The following is a 21207-nucleotide window of genomic DNA, read 5'->3' as shown; positions in this document are numbered from 1 at the left end:
CAATTATCCAGTAAAGGACTGCAGTGAGCATATTTAGAATATCTTTATTATCATTGTGCATGTATAACAAAATTGTGTGCCTCCTATCAAAGTTTTAAGAGAAATAAAAAACAGGAAAGTAAATCAGAAGTGATGTACAGTATAGATGTACAGTATGAAGCTGAATCAAAGTGTAGTCATATGTTTCAGCAGCATTAGACAATTTTTTTTTAATTGGCAACAGTCATGTGGTTTAGAATTAGCAGCCCTATAAACAGTCAGTAGTCTGGGGGGGCAGGTTGGCAGATGGGTGCGTACGGACTGCTCCTGGAGGTGTTGGGGGGGTAATTTGGGTTTGCTGTTCCCTGCTCGGCTAAGATGACTGATGGCTTTGGGGCAGAAGCTACTCCTCAGCCTGGGGATGTGGAGGTAAATAGTCCTGTAGGGCTTTGCAGAGGGCAGGAGGGTGAACAGGCGGTGGCGGGGGTGTGCTGGGTCTCTGGAGCTGGGGGTTGCTCTCCAAGGGCACTGAGTACTTTAGGTTGGGTCCTGGCGATGTTTCGTGCATGAAGCATAGTCTAGGAAGCAAACGACACGAGGCAATGACCATCCTAGATAGGAATCTAGTGCAGTGCAGGGGCAGAACTCGCATCGAGGGCCAGTCCGCTCACCTAACACACATTTCTCAGCTATGGGATCTGAAAAACCTCGTTATTTTATAAATATCAATGGGCCCTTCTTTTCAAATAGAAAACCTTTCATAATTAAATTGTCTATATTAAAAAAATATAATTTTTGCGCTATATGATTTCACAATTGTTTTGTGCTACATTTTGATTTAATTTTATTCAGAGCAGTAAACATATCTAATGCATTTCTTTATGTTCTCGATTATCACTAAAAGTTGAATTTAGGTAATTACTGAAACTAACCAATACCTAAATATTACACACAGGGAATTATTTTAAAGGTATTTTAAGATACCTTTATGATTAAAATACTGAATGTTTTCATTCATTAAAGTTTTTGAAAACACTGATTGTCGTTACAAGTCGTTTCAAATCAAGATAAGATAACGTGCCTTAACATGAACATATAATTACACAAAAGTTCCTCTGGCCTAAGATGGTTGACAAAACGTTTAAATATATTAATTACTATAGAAACACCGAATATTACCTTCTGAAATACCGTTAAATCTGCTGTCATAACCAACAAGGTGATTGTATGTGTGAAACATTTCAGAAATTAGGTTTTACAATATTAAAATTTAAAACACGGAATAATACGCATGCTGGACTGAGATTAAAAATCGGGCTTGGACTTCAGGATCTAAAGGGGGTTTCCCCAAGATAAATCCGGACGCTTCCATAAATTTGGCAGCGCAGGTGGCTAATAAAGGCACGCGCAGCGGCCGCTTTCAGACTCCGCTCTTTAACAAACAGTCGCAGCTAGACGCCGAAGCAGCAAGCACCCCGCCTTAATTTAAAGCAATAGTTATTTGTTTGTTTTTAGCTAGTTATGGCTTTTTTTTTTACTAGTTCTGACCATTTTCACAGATTGGACAAATTAAGAAAAATATATAAAGCAATATCATCATCCAGACAAGCAACGGCGTAGAAGAGAGTTTATGTTTGGAGGAAGGGGGGCAACAAAAAAATTGTAATTTAAATACAAAGGTCTGTTTATTAAGGAAGCCACGTTAAATACTGGGATGTCTGCGTCCCCTCCCGGTTCCTACGCTCTATCTATGGCTGTTCTTAATTTTCTTTACCCAAATAACGAATGCAATATACCTGAATGAACGAGATAAAAATGCTTCTTGCTGCTGCTCTTTTCAATGTTATCTAACCCATTTTAAATAACGATATATAATGAAATAAATTACACTGAGTATGAACTCGAGGAAAACTATCACCTGCAGTAGCTTTTGTATATGGCGTTTTACATATGACCTCACTCACCGGAAGTAGCTAACCTGTTTTGCATATTGACCTTATTCACCGGAAGTGTAGCGTAGTCGAGTCGGGTAGCCCCACCAGAGAAGAAAAAAAAGAAAATATTTGGAAGGAAAAAAAATCCGTTAAATTAGTGGTTTTGGCTGGATTTGGACGGAGTTTCCGAACTGTCCTGCCCCGAGGGAGTCCCGGGGAGAAAAGACAATCGGCAGCACCGGTAATTATTTCCTGATTACCATTTAAATTAGTGATATTCGTGTGTTTATTTGAGGGATTCGTAAGTGCGGGCTGTCTCCTCTACCTCGACTGCCGGAAGTCAGCAGGAGGCTGCGCCTGGCGTCGGGGTTTCTGCTTCGACCGTTTTTTTCTCTCCTTTTTTTTTTTTTATACCCGAGTTTTTTTTTTCCTTTTATTTTCACAGAGACCAGTAGCGGAGAGAAACACTGTGAGACGTGGATGCGCGGGAGCGTAGATTTTTTAAACCGCATTTTAATGTTTTGAATAATTCCGCCAAATAATGGAGTCTAGCTAGGCTTGGCAGGAACCAAGCTAGCAGGTTAGCCGGAATAGTACATAAATAATATATAGTCGATAAGATTTTCCACTTTCCAATGATATTCTGTTTGCGTGGAACGTAGGACCAACAATACGATCAATATAGAGCAATACAACTGCAGTTGGATAGCAGGAGTTTTGACGTTAATCAAAGCGTTTAGTTAGCTAGCCATTTACGAGTCAATAGGCATTCCAAGGTATGAAATTAAAATGCGAACAATGCATCAAAGGCAATTAGCTCATTACACTTAATTTAAGCACGGTGGTGCATTAAAAATTGAGTGGTACTCAAAAACACACAAGTGTCATGCAGTGCTATGTTAAGTAAAGCTTAATAGCTAAATAATAAGACGATGTGCCCAGAGCGTATATGGATATATTAAGATTTGCTGGTCTTTGTTGTTATAAACATGATTTTCATTTACAGGTATGAATTGTATTTATATTATTATTATTATTGGGGAAATAAAAATATTTTGAAGCAAACAATAATAAAACGAATTCTGTATCAACAGGAGAACTTGGGAATAATGTGTAGCTAACTCGTAATAAGTAATTTTATGAATTTACCCTCATGCCTGTTAAGTTTTGAGCCTGTGAAAACTGCATAAAGAATTTTAACAAAAAAAGGAAGTGAGGAAAGTGGGTATGTCTTTCCAGAATTCTGTGGGAGTTTGTGTTTTATAGGTTTTACTTGGGACCATATTGTAATAAAAAAAATTTGCAGTACTAGATATTGAGCTCCTAAGCAAACAATAGTAGTCAGAATGAAGGCAAACTGTTATGAACTGATAAATAACATTTTCTCCTCAAGGCTGGTCCATATCCGATATCCATATAAACCACAATTTGAAGAGTCCACTCCAGGGATGATTTGGGGAAAATCGCCTCAGCTGTGGTTCTGTACAGTAGTGCAAAGCCAGCGGCACTACAATCAAGAAAAATACATTTTAAAAAGTTGTAGTTCTTCAAGTTCTTGCAGTCAGATTTCCTATTTCAAATGTTGCCAAGCTTATTCTGTTAATCTGCTGGTACCTAAGACAGAATAAACGGATGTATTAAAAGCTGAAAGTTTTTCCCCTGTAGCTGATTTAGCATCATTTTCCATGGGTACTTGTGTCTGGGCATCAAAAGACCTCTGTACCAGACCCCCAAGAATTTATTTGCTGAGAGAAAAAGATGGATCTCAAACATGATGTCCAGGTCGTTTCAGGAAGGATGTTGATTGCAATTGTGTGTTTCTATGAAAAATAAAATTTCACTGCACAATACATGCAAGTATAACATGACTGTGTGAATAATACATATCCTGTACAAAGAAAAAAAGAGCTAGACCTAAATTAAATATACTGGCAGTACAATCTGTTAAGGGACTGATCCTCTCTAGCATTTATTATGGATTTTAATGTATTGGTGAAAAACACATGATATACCAGAGTTGTAATGTTCGCTTATATCCACAACTGAAACTGCTGCATTAAACAGCCCTAAACTTTAGTGTGTCATTCTTATCAGGGCAGTTTTGACATGTGAAAGTATCATGTTAATATTGTAAGGAATTTTACGTTTATTGATGGCAAATATTAGATGTAGGAAAGTAACCATTTTAAACGTATGAATTATGAAGCCCAATTTAAGTATAATTCCTTGTTTTTTGTAGGGCATATTTTTCATCATGTAAATTGTAAATGTAATGGACCAAATGACCCATTGGCCGAGTGGCTACGTCTCTGAAAGTGTGGCGATGATGCATTCGCTACAATCCACCTTTTAGGCTGGACAGAAAATTAAGAACAACTTCGGTTTTGATTAGCATTCTGAAACAAACCTGTTTTTCATGGGTCGTTTCAGTGCTGTATGCCAGTGCTGATGCAACCATTTTATATTTCTAGCAGGGCTGCATGATACTGGAAAAAAGTCAAATATTCGAGATGTGAATTTTTTATGATGAATATTGCAATTTTTATAAAGCAAAAAAGGAGCTGAAAAATTACCCAAAATAAACTAGCCGTAATGGAATTCATCCACCTACAGAATCTGTCAGGTTGGGTGGTGTTGCTACCAGTTGTGCCGACACAAAGTGCTGACAGATCACTTGCTTTTGCTAAATTTTGTCTCTCTGGAATGCAGAATATTTTCATTCAGCGGAAGGTCGTCTTAGTGGTCAGTCCTTATTCGCTTTCTTTCTCCTCCACTCATTTAGTTAAATTTCTCACAAATGCAGCACACAGTTTATGAGTGATTCTGGCAGCAAGGATGAAAATTTATGATTGGCTCGGGGAGCACATGCAGAGCTGTAAATTTTAGGCTGATTATTAACATACGCTAGATAATCTTGAAAAGGGACAATCATTAAAATTGCGAAGCTTGATAAGTTTTACTCTGTCAGGGGAAATTACTTTTTTTGGAGAAGTTATTGTCTCAACTAGACTTGGGCAGTATTACAGTATTTATTTTTTCAGTATTTAGTTATATTTAGGTATTGCATCCAAAATACTGGAATTGCTTTTGATAATACCATCAAGATACTGTATACCTCAATATATGAATGGATGGTATGAAAAAATTAGATGCCACCCAAGCCTAATCTCAACCCAACTAACTATCACGGTCCTTGCTATGTGACATTTGCATGTGCATAACATGCGATATTAACATTGTGCAGGCCTAGGTTCCAGTTTATTTTTTAAAACCACAATTGTTTATGCATTTTGTTTATATGTCTTCTCATATGTATTGTTTCAAGCAATTCAATAAAACCTGAAATTGATTTAAATTTAAATTTGACAGAATGGAAAATGGCCAAATCTTGAAATAGTTTGAATATATATCTTTTTAAGTTTTGACTTTAGATTTGAAATTCCTTGTGATGGACATTATGTATTTTATGCATTATTTATATTTATGTTTGTATGTATATGTAATTACAATGGTATTGATGTTTGCAGATGCAAATGCATGCACTCGACAGTAATGCAGGATATACATTTCGCTTGTCTTGTATTAATGCTGAAGCTTGGTCCAGTGTGTAGTGCCCACATTGCTTGTGCTCTTTTGACTGAAATGTTGGCCTGAATGCTGGTGGTTTACTGACTTGTAGGCTGTCCTTCAATGTCCCGTTTGCCAATCTGAGATGTAACCCTCTCCTGGCTTGTGTTCATGCTTACTGACATATTCGCTACACTTGAATGATTGTCACACAGTAAGAGTTTGATTCTGCTTGGCCCACTCACTTGTAGGTGCCACTTGAGAAGTTCTTACTATGTAGACCCCTGTGAATAATGCTCTTTTTTTTAAAAACATGGGCTGCTCCTATATGATATTTTATTTACAGATGCAAAGGCCTCTGCTGAATAATGCTTAATTTACTGACACAGGGTTTCCCTGAATGAATGTTGTTTACTGACATATTGACCAAACCTGGCTTGTGCTTGGCTGCGTTACACACAGACCCAACCTGGCTTCTGCTCAGCTGATTTACATGTGGACTTTACACTGGCGCTTGTTCTGCTGACTGACACACACATCCAAGCTGGCTTGTGTCCTGCTAACTTTCACATATGCCCCACATCAATAGTGCTCAGCATATGGACAAGTAGGCCCTTGCTGGCTTGTGCGCTGCTTACTGACACATAGACCTACCTTATGGCTGGTACATTACCCACGGTCATCTAGGCCTCACCTGGCTGGATGAGACCTCCTCTTTTTCTCAGCACCTATGTGTTGAGAGAAGGGTTAATTATGCTGCCAGGTGAATGAGCGTCTCAGTGTTAATGAAAATGTGCTTGTCAATTGTAGGAATGATGGAAGATTCCCATTTTAACTCCCCATACTTTTGGTCTCCCGTTCCTACAGTGCAAGGACAGGTGAGGATATTGTTATTATTGGAATATCAATGTAAATGATACCAAATCTTCCAGAAAGAGATTGTATACAAAAATGTTTGTCTTCATCGGGGGGGCCTTTGAGCATATTGGTGGAATCAAGCTGCGTAATTTCTAACCACCTCCAAACATGGTCTCTTCCATCTGACTTACACCACCAAAAAGAGCAGAGGAAACATGGACCTAATCCTAGGAGCTGCCACACATCACCACCAGTGTCATTTGGTACCACATATATCTTCAGTGGTGTTATAGTTAAACAGGAATTGCCTCAAAGCAGAAGTTATTAAAAAAGGAGCTGAATCTTATGGAGTGTGAGTCTTGCGGGTGACACGCTGCTCCTTCGCCCTAGATCGAAAACGCCATGTTCCTGAACAAGATGAAGGAGCAGCTGGGCCCCGAGAAGAGCCCCTCCTCCTTCGCACACTCCTCCACCTACCCCACCGCAGTGCTGACTGTGCCAGGCTCCATCACCATGGAGGCGGGGGCGCGGGCCCCCAAGCAGGAAGGAGGTGTGGCCACCTCATTAGCAGGTTCCCTACACCCTCCACACACGTCTCAGAACATCACTGTGGTGCCTGTGCCCTCTACCAGCATCATGACAGCAGGTTGGTAACGTCCATATGTCTCTGCTTTGTCAGTTTGTATCGAAGAGCTGATTTGTGTTTCAGGGTGTTAAAAATAGTTATGTATTATAGTTATTTTACACTCAGATATTGGCCAGTGGGTTTTTTACGTGTATGTGATGTAAACAACCAAATTTTAACTGTTGTGTAGCTAATTCGCCCATACTGTTTGAAAGTTGCCACAAGCAATTTCTGATGTATTTTTTACATCCTCATTGTGAACGGGTATGAAGTGTTTGAACCACTCTGTGCACGAACATTGATTGTAATTATCATTTTCATTTTTACTGCACTTTTATTTCCATAGTTATATAGCATTGATACTTCATGACTGAATATATTAAAAACACTACTCGAGTGTTTCATGAGTAATACTTTAGGGTCTGGGTACAGTCAGAACTCTGTTTACTTTGTCCGAAATATAGTTGAACATTATATTGAGCATATCACTTGTTAATAGTTTGATTTTACAATGCCTTTACAATAGCTTTTAAAAGTTATTTTTGAACAAAATACTCATTGAAAGATTTTTTTTTTGAAGTACTAGTATTTATGCAGAAATACATGGAAGAATTTTTGCAAATTCTGTTTGGTTCTGTTCATGGTAAAACATTAAAGCCATTTTAAAATGGGGGAAATGAATAAATGTACAGCTACAATCCATAAAGCATCCTTTGGTACAAATAATTGAATTAAATAACTGAGTTGAATTATTTAATATGAAAATTCCACATTCTTTATTTCTAATTTGATCATCTAATTAGAAGTTTAAATGTTTTAATGTTTTTTTAATTTTTAGCGCATTTATCCTTTAAAGCTCAGTCCATTCATCCTGCCATCTTTACAGCAAGCCATATTGTCTACATTTACAGCAAATTAAGTCAGATAACTTCTGGGCTAAATATAAGTGAATGAAGATAACGTCCATTTAAATCTGTCAAGTTATATGGGGCAGCAAAGAAATCCGGCTTCGTGAATCGTAATACAGGCCCTGAGTGTTAATGATTCCACTGATTGGAAAAAGTTTCTCTCATTGGCATTTTAAGTGTTTACCCTCATCATCTATTTCCAGTATTTGGATCAACACTATTACTTAAATATCCCATATCTGAAATGTTAGCCTGAATTTCCATCAGTTGAAATTGCTGCTGTCCATCGACATGGTGTTTTGGTACAGCTTCAGTTCACTTTGAACTGAAATATGAAGCTTGGCACATTTTGCATTTGTTGCAGCCATATCTATATCACTCCAAATCAGTAGGAGTAGAAAAAAAAATGGACAAAATGACATGCATTTCTCCAGGTGTTTGTCCTGTTGGCATAAGACTTTGCTGCAGCATAATAGTGGCAGCTGTCAGGGATATTTACGGTCGCCCTGCCGTGACTGGGGTGCATAAGACCCATAAACACGCAGTTGGAGAACTGCAGGCGCAATGCAGAACCTCAATGAACAGACAGAGAACACTGTTTGCATATGCTATTCTGGGCTGGTGGAGATCGCGCACAAGCAGCCTTGAAATGAACCCAATGTAGTGAAAAGAAATGCAGGCGGGATCAATATTGGGTGGTGAAAATGTCATGAAACAAACTGGTGCAAATCACCGTCATGAAATATGCCGTGAAGTGTACGGCTACGCATGCGCAGATGTGAGGTACCAGTGGTGGTAGGGATCTGTTCAGAAGGCCAATGAGATGGCATCATTAAACATTACGCAATAGAAAACAACATGTAAACAGTGATTTTATACAAATGCAGTTCTTATTTCAAAGATTCAACTTTTCACTCAAATAGTTATGCTGATAATTTAACAAAATAGTCCAATATATTAACAAAGAATGCAAAACAGAAGAATTTTCAGTATGCCTTAGACTTGAATCTTTTCTAAAAACATTGTTTTCCTGATCGAGCGAAACTCAAGACCAACATGTATGTTTTAGTCGCATGGGTGGTACAGCCCTGTCAATGATAAGGATGCAGATTTGACGACAGTTGGGTGGCACAGTGGCACCGGGGTTAGCACAGGTACCTCACGCCTCTGGAGACCAGGGTTTGGGTCTCCGCCCTGGAGTGTGGTGTTGGCATGTTCTCCCCTTTTCCTCCGGGTTTTCCGGTTCCCCCCTACATGCAAAAGTAAACTGGAGTTCCCAGATTTGTCCATAGGGTGTGTGTGTGTGAGTGTGAGTGAGTGAGTGATATTCCCTGCTTTCCCTAGTTTCTGGGATAAGCTTCAGACCAGGATAGGGCAAGTGGTTATGGAAAATGGAGAGACTCCATCACAGCCTTGCACTGCCATTCCTGCATTGAATGAGATTACACGGATCAAAGGAGTATCCTGGCAGGCAGGTCAGACCGATGAATGCAAAAAAATTCAGTGTAGGGCTGGCTCTTGCAGCACTACATGGGTGGGACTACTATGGAAGCACAGATTAGTTTAGCTTGGACTGTCACAGGTGATTCATTTATGCCAGAGGGTTGTATGCCAATATTTCTTTTAAACAAAGCTCAAAAGGGCAGAAAGTGTAGTGTCTCAACTGTGGTATGAGCAAATAGTCTAATTAAGCATAGCTAGATACTTACTATGTTCATTACTGAATGTTTAAGTGTAATATCAAGAAGAAACCGTGGACGTGTTTGGGTTTTGGTTTGTATGAACATGTACAAGCTGGGTATGTATTTGTGTGAGCTGCTGTTTCTCTTTCCTCTGTACTATTTTCCTTGGTAATGTTTTTCCTCTCTTCCTGTGCTTCTCAGCTGGGCTTGTGATAACCACCCCCCAAGGCACTTTGGTCTCTCCACCCTCTTCATCTCAGTCTTTTGTTTCTGGATCCCCGGCAACCACCATGATAGTGTCTACACTGCACCCCCCAAACGCAGGTAATGCACTGGCGCAACGCACAATAATTTGTAACTGCATCCCAGGCTGTAATGGGCCACCATGATAGTGTCTATACTCCTGTAATGGGCCACCATTACAAGCGCAGGGAATGCACTGGTGCTCTATGCTGCAATCTTCACCTGCACCCCAGGCTGTAATGGGCCACCATGACAGTATCTACACTGCATACCCCAAATGCAGGTAATGCATCAGTGCTTTATGCGACAATATGTAACTGCGTCCCAGTGTGTAAGTCTTATTTCCAGCTTTCCATAGCAGATGTTAACAGTACTTATCCATGTACCCATACAATCAACACTCCCAGACCTGATGTCAGTGCATACTTCACAACGCACATTTAGTCGTATGTGCAGGATACTCAGTACACTTAACAACCCTGTAGTACCATAAATGAGTTAATCAATAGGCATCTGGATTAAGCCCCATAAGAAGTTAAAACAGTGCTGTGGAAAATTATGTTGATTTCTTCTAGTTTTGCATATTTAGCAAACTGTATGGTGTTTTCTTTAGGAAAATGGTTATATTGGACAAAAGGAAGCCAAGTAAAACATACCACAACTTAACAAATATTTCATTGTTTTACTTAATGAACAGTTATCCAACACCCATATCACCCATGTGAAAAGTAACCCCCTTATTACTTAATGGACCAGTTAACCAAATTAGATGGTAAATTGATGCAAGAGACCCTCTTGATTAGAAACCTCACTGATACCGAACCTCAGAATTAGTCACCACGATGATTCTTCAAGCACCTGATGCCATGATTAACAGGAGTTACACAAGAGATGAAGAAAAATATTTTTTTTGAAATGTGTAAAAATGAAAATGGTTACAAAACCATTTGGATGGCTCTGGCACCCCAGCAAAGCACAGCGAGAGCAGCTGCCGTCAAAGAGAGACCCCCTGGGACAGGGTGGGTCTGCTCAGAAGCAGCCAACCTGCCGAAATTTCCAAATATATGCAGTGGCAACTCATATAGGGAGTCTCAGAAGAATGACCAGAGTACTGCAGGCCTGTCCAGCCTCAGCTAAGCTAAGTGTTCCTGGTTTTGCCATAAGAGAGAGCTTGTGCAAAAAGTGGATCTCTGGCAGGTTATCAGTCTGCTAAGCAAAGTTCACAAAAGCCACTGGGAAATGGCCTTTTGGGATAATGTTCTATGTACAGGTGAGTCAAAAGTGGAACTTTTTGGACAACATGGATCCCATTATTTCTAGTCAAAAGCAAATGCAGCATTAAATAGTGAAGTTACCGTGACGGTTGCAGTGCGATGCTGTTTGGGGATGATTTGCTGCCTCGCCTCCACTTTTTCTTATTGAACAAAACATAAGTTCTTTTCTCTACCAGAAAATTCTTGATGAATCCCGAACCCAATGCAGACACTGGAAGGATCTGATACAAGTTTATGGGGGCAATCTACTCTTTGCATGGTAATATGGGTGTTTGGTACCTTTGTTCCTCAAATAAATAAATAAAAAATGTGCGTCCAATATTTTTGTTCCTAACTATCGGCAACCATTCTGTGTGACAGATGTGCAGTAATGGAGGAAATGTGCACTGTACAGTTATGTGCTGATACACTGGCAGTGGCGCTAAGCTGCCACCCTGCTCAGCAGGACAGTAAGATCAGCACTCATGCTAAGTTCCAGCCGCAGTGCAGTGCTGAGGCGGCGTCCGGCTTACATGTTTGAGTTTTCCCTCTTCTTTCATTTCTGCCAGAGGCAGGCCGTCCCTCCTCTCTGTACCGGTACAGCCACAGTAAGTACCGTGCGTCCCCTTCGCCACACACGGCCCACACCTCACAGCCGTAGCTCGTCCTCCGCGTATGCATGGGCTGGAAGCATGAACTGTTGTACTGGAAGCCACACCCCTGTCAGTGTATGTTTGGTCCCTGTTTACAGTTTTGGGTTTCTGTTCTGAACTGCTAATCAACACCACACTGTCTACAGTTAGGCCTCAGCAACATTGTTAGATAAACTTTCATGTGATTCTCTAAACCGGTTGAATTCTGCAGTCTGTCAGAATGGCTTTTGCATCCCTGCCACTTCAAAGGAAATTGAGATGGACTTCAATGATCTTAGTTAGGAACTTTCTTGGGGAGTATTCCAATGAGATACAAAACTACCCCAAAGATATGAGAGAGATTTCTTGTGAGGAAGGCCACTGCCTTCTGACTGGACGGCTTTAATCACTGCTATAGGAGTTCACCAACAACAAATTGCATTGCAGTGTGACTCATCAGCGTCATCCGGATGTTTCCAAGGTAGCTCTGCAGTGTATTTTGGACGCCCTCCCCTCCAGGCCTTCATCATACCGATACTCATCATCAGGTGTGCTGTCATTAGGTTGTTTGGTTCCTTTTTTCACCCATGGATACAGAAAAAAACAGATTCACATCTGATGTTAGCCTGTGGACATTCCTGGAACTACGCATCACTGTTAGAAACTCACCTACTGCTGACTATGGAGATCATCCTTTACTAGGGTTCCGCCGGTATCTCTGTCCTTTCACATGCATATTTTTCCTCTCTGAGGCAGACTGGTTCTGTCTGAGGCAAACTTCCCAGTCCAGGGTGCAGTGTCTTGCACAGCAGTTGTCCTGAGACCCTCCCTTGAACCATGTTTTTTTTAAGAAAGAGATCATCCTTGGTCTTAAACTTTGGTTGCAAACCCAGTGCAGAGTGTAGGTGAGACTGACTGTCTTGAGTGTCCATCACACCCACGAGTCTCTGTCACCTGTATGTTGTCTACACTCTTCATTCTAGCCAGCCAGTGCTGGGCTGAGTTCTGCATCCTGGGCCAAGTTGTGTGCCTATGCCAGCAGGTGCTTGCCTGCTAGAACATTCAGGATTGGTACAGGAGTCTCAGTCTGGCTCTTTTCTTGTCTGGAAAGTCACATTACACCCTTTCCCTTTGGGACACCAAAAGCAGTAGGAATGCTAGAGCCTTGGGATCCTGGCTTTTTATCGCAGTGTGCGGGGTGTTGCACTATGCCGAAGCGGTGGTCTTTGGATGAGTAGAGTAAATACTGTGAAGTAGGTGATTAGTTAGAAGAACTATGGAGATCAGTCATAATATCTTGCATCTAAATGAACAGTGCAGACTCCACAGAGCGGCTCAGGAGGTACACTGTCTTTCAGAATCACTGAGCTCCCCTTCCCTCTTTTTTCTCCTTTGTCTCAGACAAGAAGGATGATGTCACCGTTTCTCCCGCTGTGGTAATGACGACCCCTTCGAAGCGGGGTAGGAAGAAGAAGTCCGTGATGCAGAGGGCGGGCGTGCTGAGCACACACACGCTGCCCACTGGGAGTGATGCGCTGATCCTGGCACACCTCGCCACGGGGGCCCAGGTGAGCAGGCTGCACAGTACTGCACTGCACAGGAAAACACTGCACAGAACAGGACAGCACACTGCACAGCGCTGCTCCTCGCCAATCCTCCAGGCCAGCCTTCTTCATCATTATCTCATTTTTTTGCAGCAGCATGCGGCCGATCCTTATGATCTGTCCAACGATGAAGATGATCATGCTGGTAAAGATGGTAACAAGTCGTACAGGTAAGGAGAAAGTGCGCGCATTCAGCCCTGCGCTACTTCACTTAAAGGCCGTGTGCCACTGCTGCTCTCACCCTCGCCGCTCTGTGTCCCTGACGCTGGCTGCAGGTGCCGCATGTGCGCAGTGACCTTCTTCAGTAAGTCAGACATGCAGATCCACGCCAAGTCGCACACGGAGGCCAAACCGCACAAGTGCCCGCACTGCTCCAAGTCCTTCGCCAACTCCAGTTACCTGGCACAGCACATCCGCATCCACAGCGGGGCCAAGCCCTACACCTGCACCTACTGCCAGAAGACGTTCAGGCAGCTCAGCCACTTACAGCAGCACACGAGGTATCCACTCCCCACCTTCCTCACTGTCTACACAGCGCTGCTCTGCTTGCATGCGGGGGCAGGAGCGGCCATGACAGTGAGCATAGAGCTTGCGGGATGATGGGAGGGGCATGTAAATCAGAAGTAAATAAAGTGTCATTCATGAACATCTGCTGGTACATTTACGGAGTGTCTGTGTGTCTATGTGTTTGAGCTGGTGCTGATGAAAGACATTCTGTGTTTTTCATGGTGGAGTTTCACAAAAATATCAAAACGTCCACTTAGGAAGGTTTGCTATGCATAGTTTTTGAAACGTCTTTGAAGGTGAGAATCCAGCTTAATTCCCTAAGGAAGATTTAGATTTTCATATACCTAGACATATACCACCTCTGGCATAGTTTTCTGCAGTTGTAGTGCAATGAAATCCCATGAAAAATGTCTTAAATGTTCACTTGTTATATAATATTCATGGTGTGTTGTCGTCTCTTACTGTAGTATTACAGAACGTTGAAGCACCACAGTATTCACTTATACAGTCCTGTCATTTGGATTCCTCTGGATTTTCGGAGTACTTCCCAATTTTCATAGCATCTAACGATTTCAATACAAAATAAGATTTCAATAAGATTAGAATACAAATGAAATCCATTGGAGTGCAGCCTGGTAGTGAGACCAGTAATAATGTAGTGATACTGCACTATCTGTAATCAGGAAACTATATGTGTTATGTTTGAATATGCTGAACTCTGAAGCAAACTTCCCAGCAGTGTACACATACAGCATGTAGGGGAACAGAGGGACAGTCCTCCTGGCAGATGTCATATGATGCTAAACATGGTACTAAACATATATAATTATATATAATTTTATATATTGATGGAAAGACAGGTAGTTGCTAAAAGAAAAAAATGTGACCTTCATAGGTAATGACCTGTATTCTATGTCAGTTGCAGAACCATACTGTAAAAGCAGACAGTTTTGTTTAAAAATCTAAATATTAAAAGAAATTTTATTTTGCTGAGCATAAAAAGCAGTGGCTGATCACCAGCTTTTGCACATGCAGCAAGGTTACCTGCTCAGAAGATTGCTTAGCGAAGATCCAGCATACTGTACTGTACTATACTGTACTGTGGTAAGGCTTTGGTCAGCTTCTGGTTTTGCCATGTAAATTTTTTTTTTAATAATTTGACTACAAAAGGTGAAAAACGATGAGGTCCCTTATCAAATTTAAACTACTCTTAAGCTGTGCACATATGTAGTTGGCATCCCTTCTGTGTCTGTATTTCTATGTGTGAGATGACACTGGGTGTGTCTGTGTTTGTATTTCTATGTGTGAGATGACACTGGGTATGTCTGTGTCTGTATTTCTATGTGAGATGACACTGAGTATGTCTGTCTGTATTTCTATGTGTGAGATGATGCTGGGTGTGTCTGTATTTCTATGTGTGAGATGACACTGGGTATGTCTGTGTCTATATTTCTATGTGTGAGATGACAGTGGGTATGTCTGTATCTGTATTTCTATGTGTGAGATGATGCTGGGTGTGTCTGTGTCTGTATTTCTATGTGTGAGATGACACTGGGTATGTCTGTGTCTATTTCTATGTGTGAGATGACAGTGGGTATGTCTGTATCTGTATTTCTATGTGTGAGATGATGCTGGGTGTGTCTGTGTCTGTATTTCTATGTGTGAGATGACACTGGGTGTGTCTGTGTCTGTATTTCTATGTGTGTGAGATGACACTGGGTATGTGTGTCTGCATGCGTGTGTGATTGCTTCATCTTCATGTCATGTTTGCGCTTCTGTCTTGTGTATCTTCATGTTTCTCTCTGCCTCGCTGTCTCACCTGCCCCCACACACACACACACACACACACATACACAGACATACACACGCACAGACACACACAGATACACATGCGTGCACACAGGCAGACAGGTAGCTGGAGGGTCAGTGTAATGAGAGCAGCTCAGCTATAGGGGGCACCTTTTTGCACTCCTCGAACAGGGTCATTCCAGTCGCCCCAAAGCGGCCTTTCTTGTGCAGAAAGGGTGAGACACAAGCTGTCACCTGCTCGTCGTACAGTGTTACGCACCTTACTGCCCCCTAGCTGACTGGCAGGAGAGGCTGGAGAGAGAGATGGGGTGGTATCTGTGCTCATGTCTGTTTGCTGTCCCGTGTTTCACAGCCACAGACACACAGCGGTGCCTTCCCTACCTGTGCCCTGCAAGGCCTCTTTACCATGTGTGCTCGGTTTTACCTGAGGGGTTACTGACACCTCTCTCTGTCTCTCTCTCTCTGTCTCCCTCCCTTCTGGGTAGAAACCACACAGAGGGCAAACCGTACAAGTGCCCGCACTGCTCCAAATCCTTCACCAACTCCAGCTACCTGGCGCAGCACATCCGCATCCACAGCGGGGCCAAGCCCTACACCTGCTCCTACTGCCAGAGAACATTCAGGCAGCTCAGTCACTTACAGCAGCACAACAGGTAACTGCCATGTACAGGGTACACAGAGGAACACCCAGGAACCACTGTCACACCTCCACCAAGAACCACTCTCAGACATCCACCCAGGAACCACTCTCAGACATCCACCCAGGAACCACTCTCAGACATCCACCCAGGAACCACTGTCAGACATCCACCAAGAACCACTCTCAGACATGCACCCAGGAACCACTCTCAGACATAAACCCAGGAACCACTCTGACATCCACCCAGGAACCACTGTCAGACCTCTTCCTGCCTCCTGCTGTTTTTGCAGCTCTCTCAGTTTCTGAAAAGCAGATGTGGAAAATTCTGGTTCAGAAAGCACAAATCCACACCAAGATTTTATTTCAACCAACCGGTTGAGTATAAAGAGTCACAGTCACAGAGTACCCGACTGGTTGGTTGGAATAAAATCTTGGTCTGGGTTTGTACTTTCTGGACCTAATCTTTCTACCTCTGCTTAAAATCTTTTATAAATGGACTTGGCAGGATTTAATACATGTAGCATGTTGAGTGTCACATGACATTGGCGTGTAACTGCCATGACAGGGACATGCTCTGCTGTGCGAGAAGCTTGTTCTGGCCATAACGCTCATGTGACAGTATAGCAACATACATTTTGTATCAGAGAGGTGAATTAACTAACCTTATTTATTTGTGTTTTGTTCATCATTCAAGATAAAAGAATAAGCAATGAGTGAAGCTTCATTAGTCTTGAAGAGCAATCCTGCCATGCCTGTTCATAAACCATGTGTTCATACGGCCCATGTCAGAGCTTGAGTGCAGTTCTCTCGAAGAACCAGTAGGGCTTAATGTCATGTGAACAGCTTGATGGTTGTGGCTGTTGAGTGGCTAGTAGGGAGCCGGGCTTGATGTTGTTTGTCTGTGCAGGATCCACACCGGAGACCGACCTTACAAGTGCGTGCATCCTGGTTGTGAGAAGGCGTTCACTCAGCTCTCCAATCTGCAGGTAACTCAGCAGCAGTTGGCTGCTGGCCACAGCTAGTGATGTTCCAGGAGATCACCACAAATGGCTTTTTTCAGGAAAATTGCAGATTGTTTGACAAGCTGTCCCAGGAAGGACCCACATTATTAGGGACACCTAGCGAGTACTGGGAAGGCCCCACATTATTAGGGACACCTAGCGAGTACCGGGAAGGACCCACATTATTGTGGACACCTAGCGAGTACCGAGAAGGACCCACATTATTGGGGACACCTAGCGAGTACCGGGAAGGACCCACATTATTGTGGACACCTAGCGAGTACCGAGAAGGACCCACATTATTAGGGACACCTAGCGAGTACCGGGAAGGACCCACATTATTGTGGACACCTAGCGAGTACCGAGAAGGACCCACATTATTGGGGACACCTAGCGAGTACCGGGAAGGACCCACATTATTGTGGACACCTAGCGAGTACCGAGAAGGACCCACATTATTGTGGACACCTAGCGAGTACCGAGAAGGACCCACATTATTGTGGACACCTAGCGAGTACCGAGAAGGACCCACATTATTGTGGACACCTAGCGAGTACCGAGAAGGACCCACATTATTGTGGACACCTAGCGAGTACCGAGAAGGACCCACATTATTGGGGACACCTAGCGAGTACCGGGAAGGACCCACATTATTGTGGACACCTAGCGAGTACCGAGAAGGACGCACATTATTGGGGACACCTAGCGAGTACCGGGAAGGACCCACATTATTGTGGACACCTAGCGAGTACCGAGAAGGACCCACATTATTGGGGACACCTAGCGAGTACCGGGAAGGACCCACATTATTAGGTACACCCAGCGAGTACTGGGAAGGACCCACATTATTATGGACACCTAGCGAGTACCGGGAAGGCCCCACATTATTAGGTACACCCAGCGAGTACTGGGAAGGACCCACATTATTATGGACACCTAGCGAGTACCGGGAAGGCCCCACATTATTAGGGACACCTAGCGAGTACCGGGAAGGCCCCACATTATTAGGGACACCTAGCGAGTACCGGGAAGGACCCACATTATTAGGTACACCCAGCGAGTACTGGGAAGGACCCACATTATTATGGACACCTAGCGAGTACCGGGAAGGACCCACATTATTGTGGACACCTAGCGAGTACCGAGAAGGACCCATATTATTAGGGACACCTAGCGAGTACCGGGAAGGCCCCACATTATTAGGTACACCCAGCAAGTACTGGGAAGGACCCACATCATTAGGGACACCTAGCGAATACCGGGAAGGCCCCACATTATTATGGACACCTAGCGAGTACCGGGAAGGCCCCACATTATTAGGGACACCTAGCGAGTACCGGGAAGGCCCCACATTATTAGGGACACCTAGCGAGTACCGGGAAGGACCCACATTATTATGGACACCTAGCGAATACCGGGAAGGCCCCACATTATTATGGACACCTAGCGAGTACCGGGAAGACCCCACATTATTAGGGACACCTAGCGAGTACCGGGAAGGCCCCACATTATTAGGGACACCTAGCGAGTACCGGGAAGGCCCCACATTATTAGGGACACCTAGCGAGTACCGGGAAGGACCCACATTATTATGGACACCTAGCGAGTACCGGGAAGGCCCCACATTATTAGGGACACCTAGCGAGTACCGGGAAGGCCCCACATTATTAGGGACACCTAGCGAGTACCGGGAAGGACCCACATTATTAGGGACACCTAGCGAGTACCATGAAGGACTGACGCAATTATGTACATCTAGCTAATTGGTACATGGTGGTGGTTTCTGAGATGCTGGACCCACCATATATGGTATCAACAGTGAGACCTAGTCTGTATGCTATATATTTTTGAATTGCAGCCACATGATTGACTGTTTGAAGGAGTTTGCTATTTGCATTAGCAAGCTGGTATACCTGCGAAACTGCCCACTGAGAGTTTTTTTCTCAAATCATTTTGTTAAACATTAGCAGTTACTAATCAGGGAAGACTTGGGTTCAGCTGCTGGGGAAGAGATCAGATCTTCAGGAACTGACATGTCCATCTGTCTTCACTTACCAGTCCCACCGACGGCAACACAACAAGGATAAACCTTTCAAGTGCCACAGCTGTCACCGCGCATACACAGACGCCACCAGCCTGGAGGTGCACCTGTCCACCCACACCGTCAAGCACGCCAAGCTCTACTCCTGCGGCCTCTGCAACCGCTCCTACACCTCGGTACGCTGCCTCTCGTTTCCGACGTCGGTTCTTCCTACGCTGCTCTCTGTTGCACTGCGGATGGCCCACACAGTAGGGCCTCCTGACCAATTTTTTTTTTCTAAGGCTAGTGGAGGAAGATGCTCCGGGTAGGCATGCCCAGCTAGGTGATCTGCCCCACTACAGAACAGTATTAGCCCCGGAGGTTAAACGAGTACTACCCTCTGCAACAACATCCCAATTCTAGGGTCCACCCAGAATATTTTTACCATGATATTTATGCTAAAGATTTCATGCATATATATTTGCAGAAGCCTGTTTTTTCATGTGGTTTTTCCCCCCAGTGATGCATGTTCTGATTTTGGTTTGTGTGCAGCTTGTTCTTCTCCATATATGTCGTTTTCACTTCACAAAACCCTAACCCCCCTTTCCCTTTCTGACAGGAGACTTACCTTATGAAGCACATGCGCAAACACAACCCAGACCCACTGACCGTCGCTGCAGCTGTAGCAGCGCAACAGGCACAGCAGCCGCCCAATCAGAGCCAGGCTCCTGGGGGAGGCGGGCAGGGCCGGGGAGAGGGTGGGGCCGGTGCTGGAGGTGGGGCTGGCAGTGGGGGTGGAGCCAGTCAGGGGCAAAACCAAGGCAACCCTAACACTCCCCGAAGTTACCCCCAGGCCGAAGGGGTTCCATGCCCGTTTGACCTGCACCAGTACAAAACTGTGTCAGCCGGGGAGATCCAGTACAAACCAGTAAGTGTGGCTGATCTAGCTGTCCATAAAGACCTCTGTCTGACTGTGTCCACCTCTGCCATTCAGGTGGAGCACTTAAATTCATAAGCTTTGGTGAGCAGGAGGAAGATGTACAGACCTCATGCTGACTGAAAGGAGAGTCTGAGGGGGTGTACCAGAACTGCTGGCGGGGGGGTTATTCTCAATCCTCAAAGTGATGGTATGAGAGGGAGAGAGAGAGAGGTACTCGCATGTTTGTGGATGGAAAGGATGGTATCACGAGTACATAGATACATTTTTCTAGTTTCTCACCTTTCATTTTAAATTTGTCTTTTATTTCATTTTATATTGTCTGAGGCTGTAGGGGCTGGGGGGGCATTTTGCTATTGTTTTATACTCCCTGCTCCTCCCTAAAACCTTGTTGACAAAGGCGATGACGTTGATTGTGATGATTATCAAAACAATATATGATTTCCATTGTCTGCCACTATTTGGGAGGCTTTTTATATAGGCTTTCAGTCAAATAGTTACAGTAGTTATTGTTATGTCATTATTGTTTTTATTACTGGTTGGAAATAACTGTAATCTTTATTGTAAAATATTTAGAAAAAAAACCTTTTTCAAAAAGGGAAGAATGTTGTTTTCACTTCTTAAAAAATATTAAAAAGTATTTAAAAAGGTAATTCATACTGAATCACTGACATGCAACACGACAGCAGCCAATCACCGAGCCTTTTCTGCCCGCCGGGGTGAGTGCTTGTTTGTCATTGGCTGGTTCTTGTTTTGTAATCCTGTAGCATTTCATTGTGTCTTTCCCAATAACATGGTTCTTATTAAACTTACTATTAATGGTATTATTATTGCTCCTACTACTATTAATACTGTTATTAAGTATGCATACATGATGCTCCATGTTGTATATATCGACACATCTGAGGCAAATATTTCTCCTTGCAGGACAATAAAAGTCACGCATAAAAACATCAGTGACTCAGTTTTTCTATTCCTCTAATGCTGATAAAAATTAATAAAGTTTGT

At 43.1% G+C, this 21207-nt stretch overlaps 2 protein-coding genes and 1 long non-coding RNA gene across 11 annotated transcripts; 2 read left to right on the top strand and 1 right to left on the bottom strand.

The window, feature by feature from the left end:
- Positions 1-28: 28 nt before the first annotated feature.
- Positions 29-2070, bottom strand: LOC125718811 (uncharacterized). The gene is made up of 2 exons (XR_007384935.1): positions 1944-2070; positions 29-557 (listed from the first exon to the last, which is right to left on the bottom strand). It is a non-coding gene; the product is annotated as an uncharacterized LOC125718811 (long non-coding RNA).
- Positions 2004-21152, top strand: LOC125718805 (zinc finger protein 384-like). Of its 5 annotated transcripts, none has more exons than XM_048992903.1 (12): positions 2004-2154; positions 6291-6358; positions 6729-6984; positions 9755-9877; positions 11619-11657; positions 13083-13249; positions 13382-13455; positions 13561-13785; positions 16087-16254; positions 17149-17227; positions 19301-19459; positions 19882-21152. In XM_048992903.1, exons 2-12 carry the CDS (start codon positions 6293-6295, stop codon positions 20275-20277), a joined length of 1752 nt encoding a protein of 583 aa, XP_048848860.1. In that variant the 5' UTR covers positions 2004-2154; positions 6291-6292; the 3' UTR covers positions 20278-21152. The 5 variants fall into 5 exon arrangements, with proteins under 5 accessions (XP_048848860.1, XP_048848861.1, XP_048848864.1 ...); XM_048992902.1 differs by having other exon boundaries at positions 2005-2154; positions 13379-13455; XM_048992904.1 differs by lacking the exon at positions 11619-11657 and having other exon boundaries at positions 13379-13455.
- LOC125718806 (uncharacterized) lies at positions 17234-19292 on the top strand. 5 transcript variants are annotated; one of them, XM_048992912.1, is made up of 2 exons: positions 17234-18133; positions 18719-19292. In XM_048992912.1, the coding sequence occupies exons 1-2, from the start codon at positions 17266-17268 to the stop codon at positions 19003-19005; spliced, it is 1155 nt and encodes a 384-aa protein (XP_048848869.1). In that variant the 5' UTR covers positions 17234-17265; the 3' UTR covers positions 19006-19292. The 5 variants fall into 5 exon arrangements, with proteins under 5 accessions (XP_048848869.1, XP_048848868.1, XP_048848866.1 ...); XM_048992911.1 differs by having other exon boundaries at positions 18485-19292; XM_048992909.1 differs by having other exon boundaries at positions 18407-19292.
- Positions 21153-21207: the final 55 nt, after the last annotated feature.

This window comes from Brienomyrus brachyistius, chromosome 23, assembly GCF_023856365.1.
Source record: "Brienomyrus brachyistius isolate T26 chromosome 23, BBRACH_0.4, whole genome shotgun sequence".
NCBI lineage: Eukaryota > Metazoa > Chordata > Actinopteri > Osteoglossiformes > Mormyridae > Brienomyrus > Brienomyrus brachyistius.
Note: the sequence above shows the minus strand (reverse complement) of the source record. Positions and strands in the feature narration are given on the sequence as shown.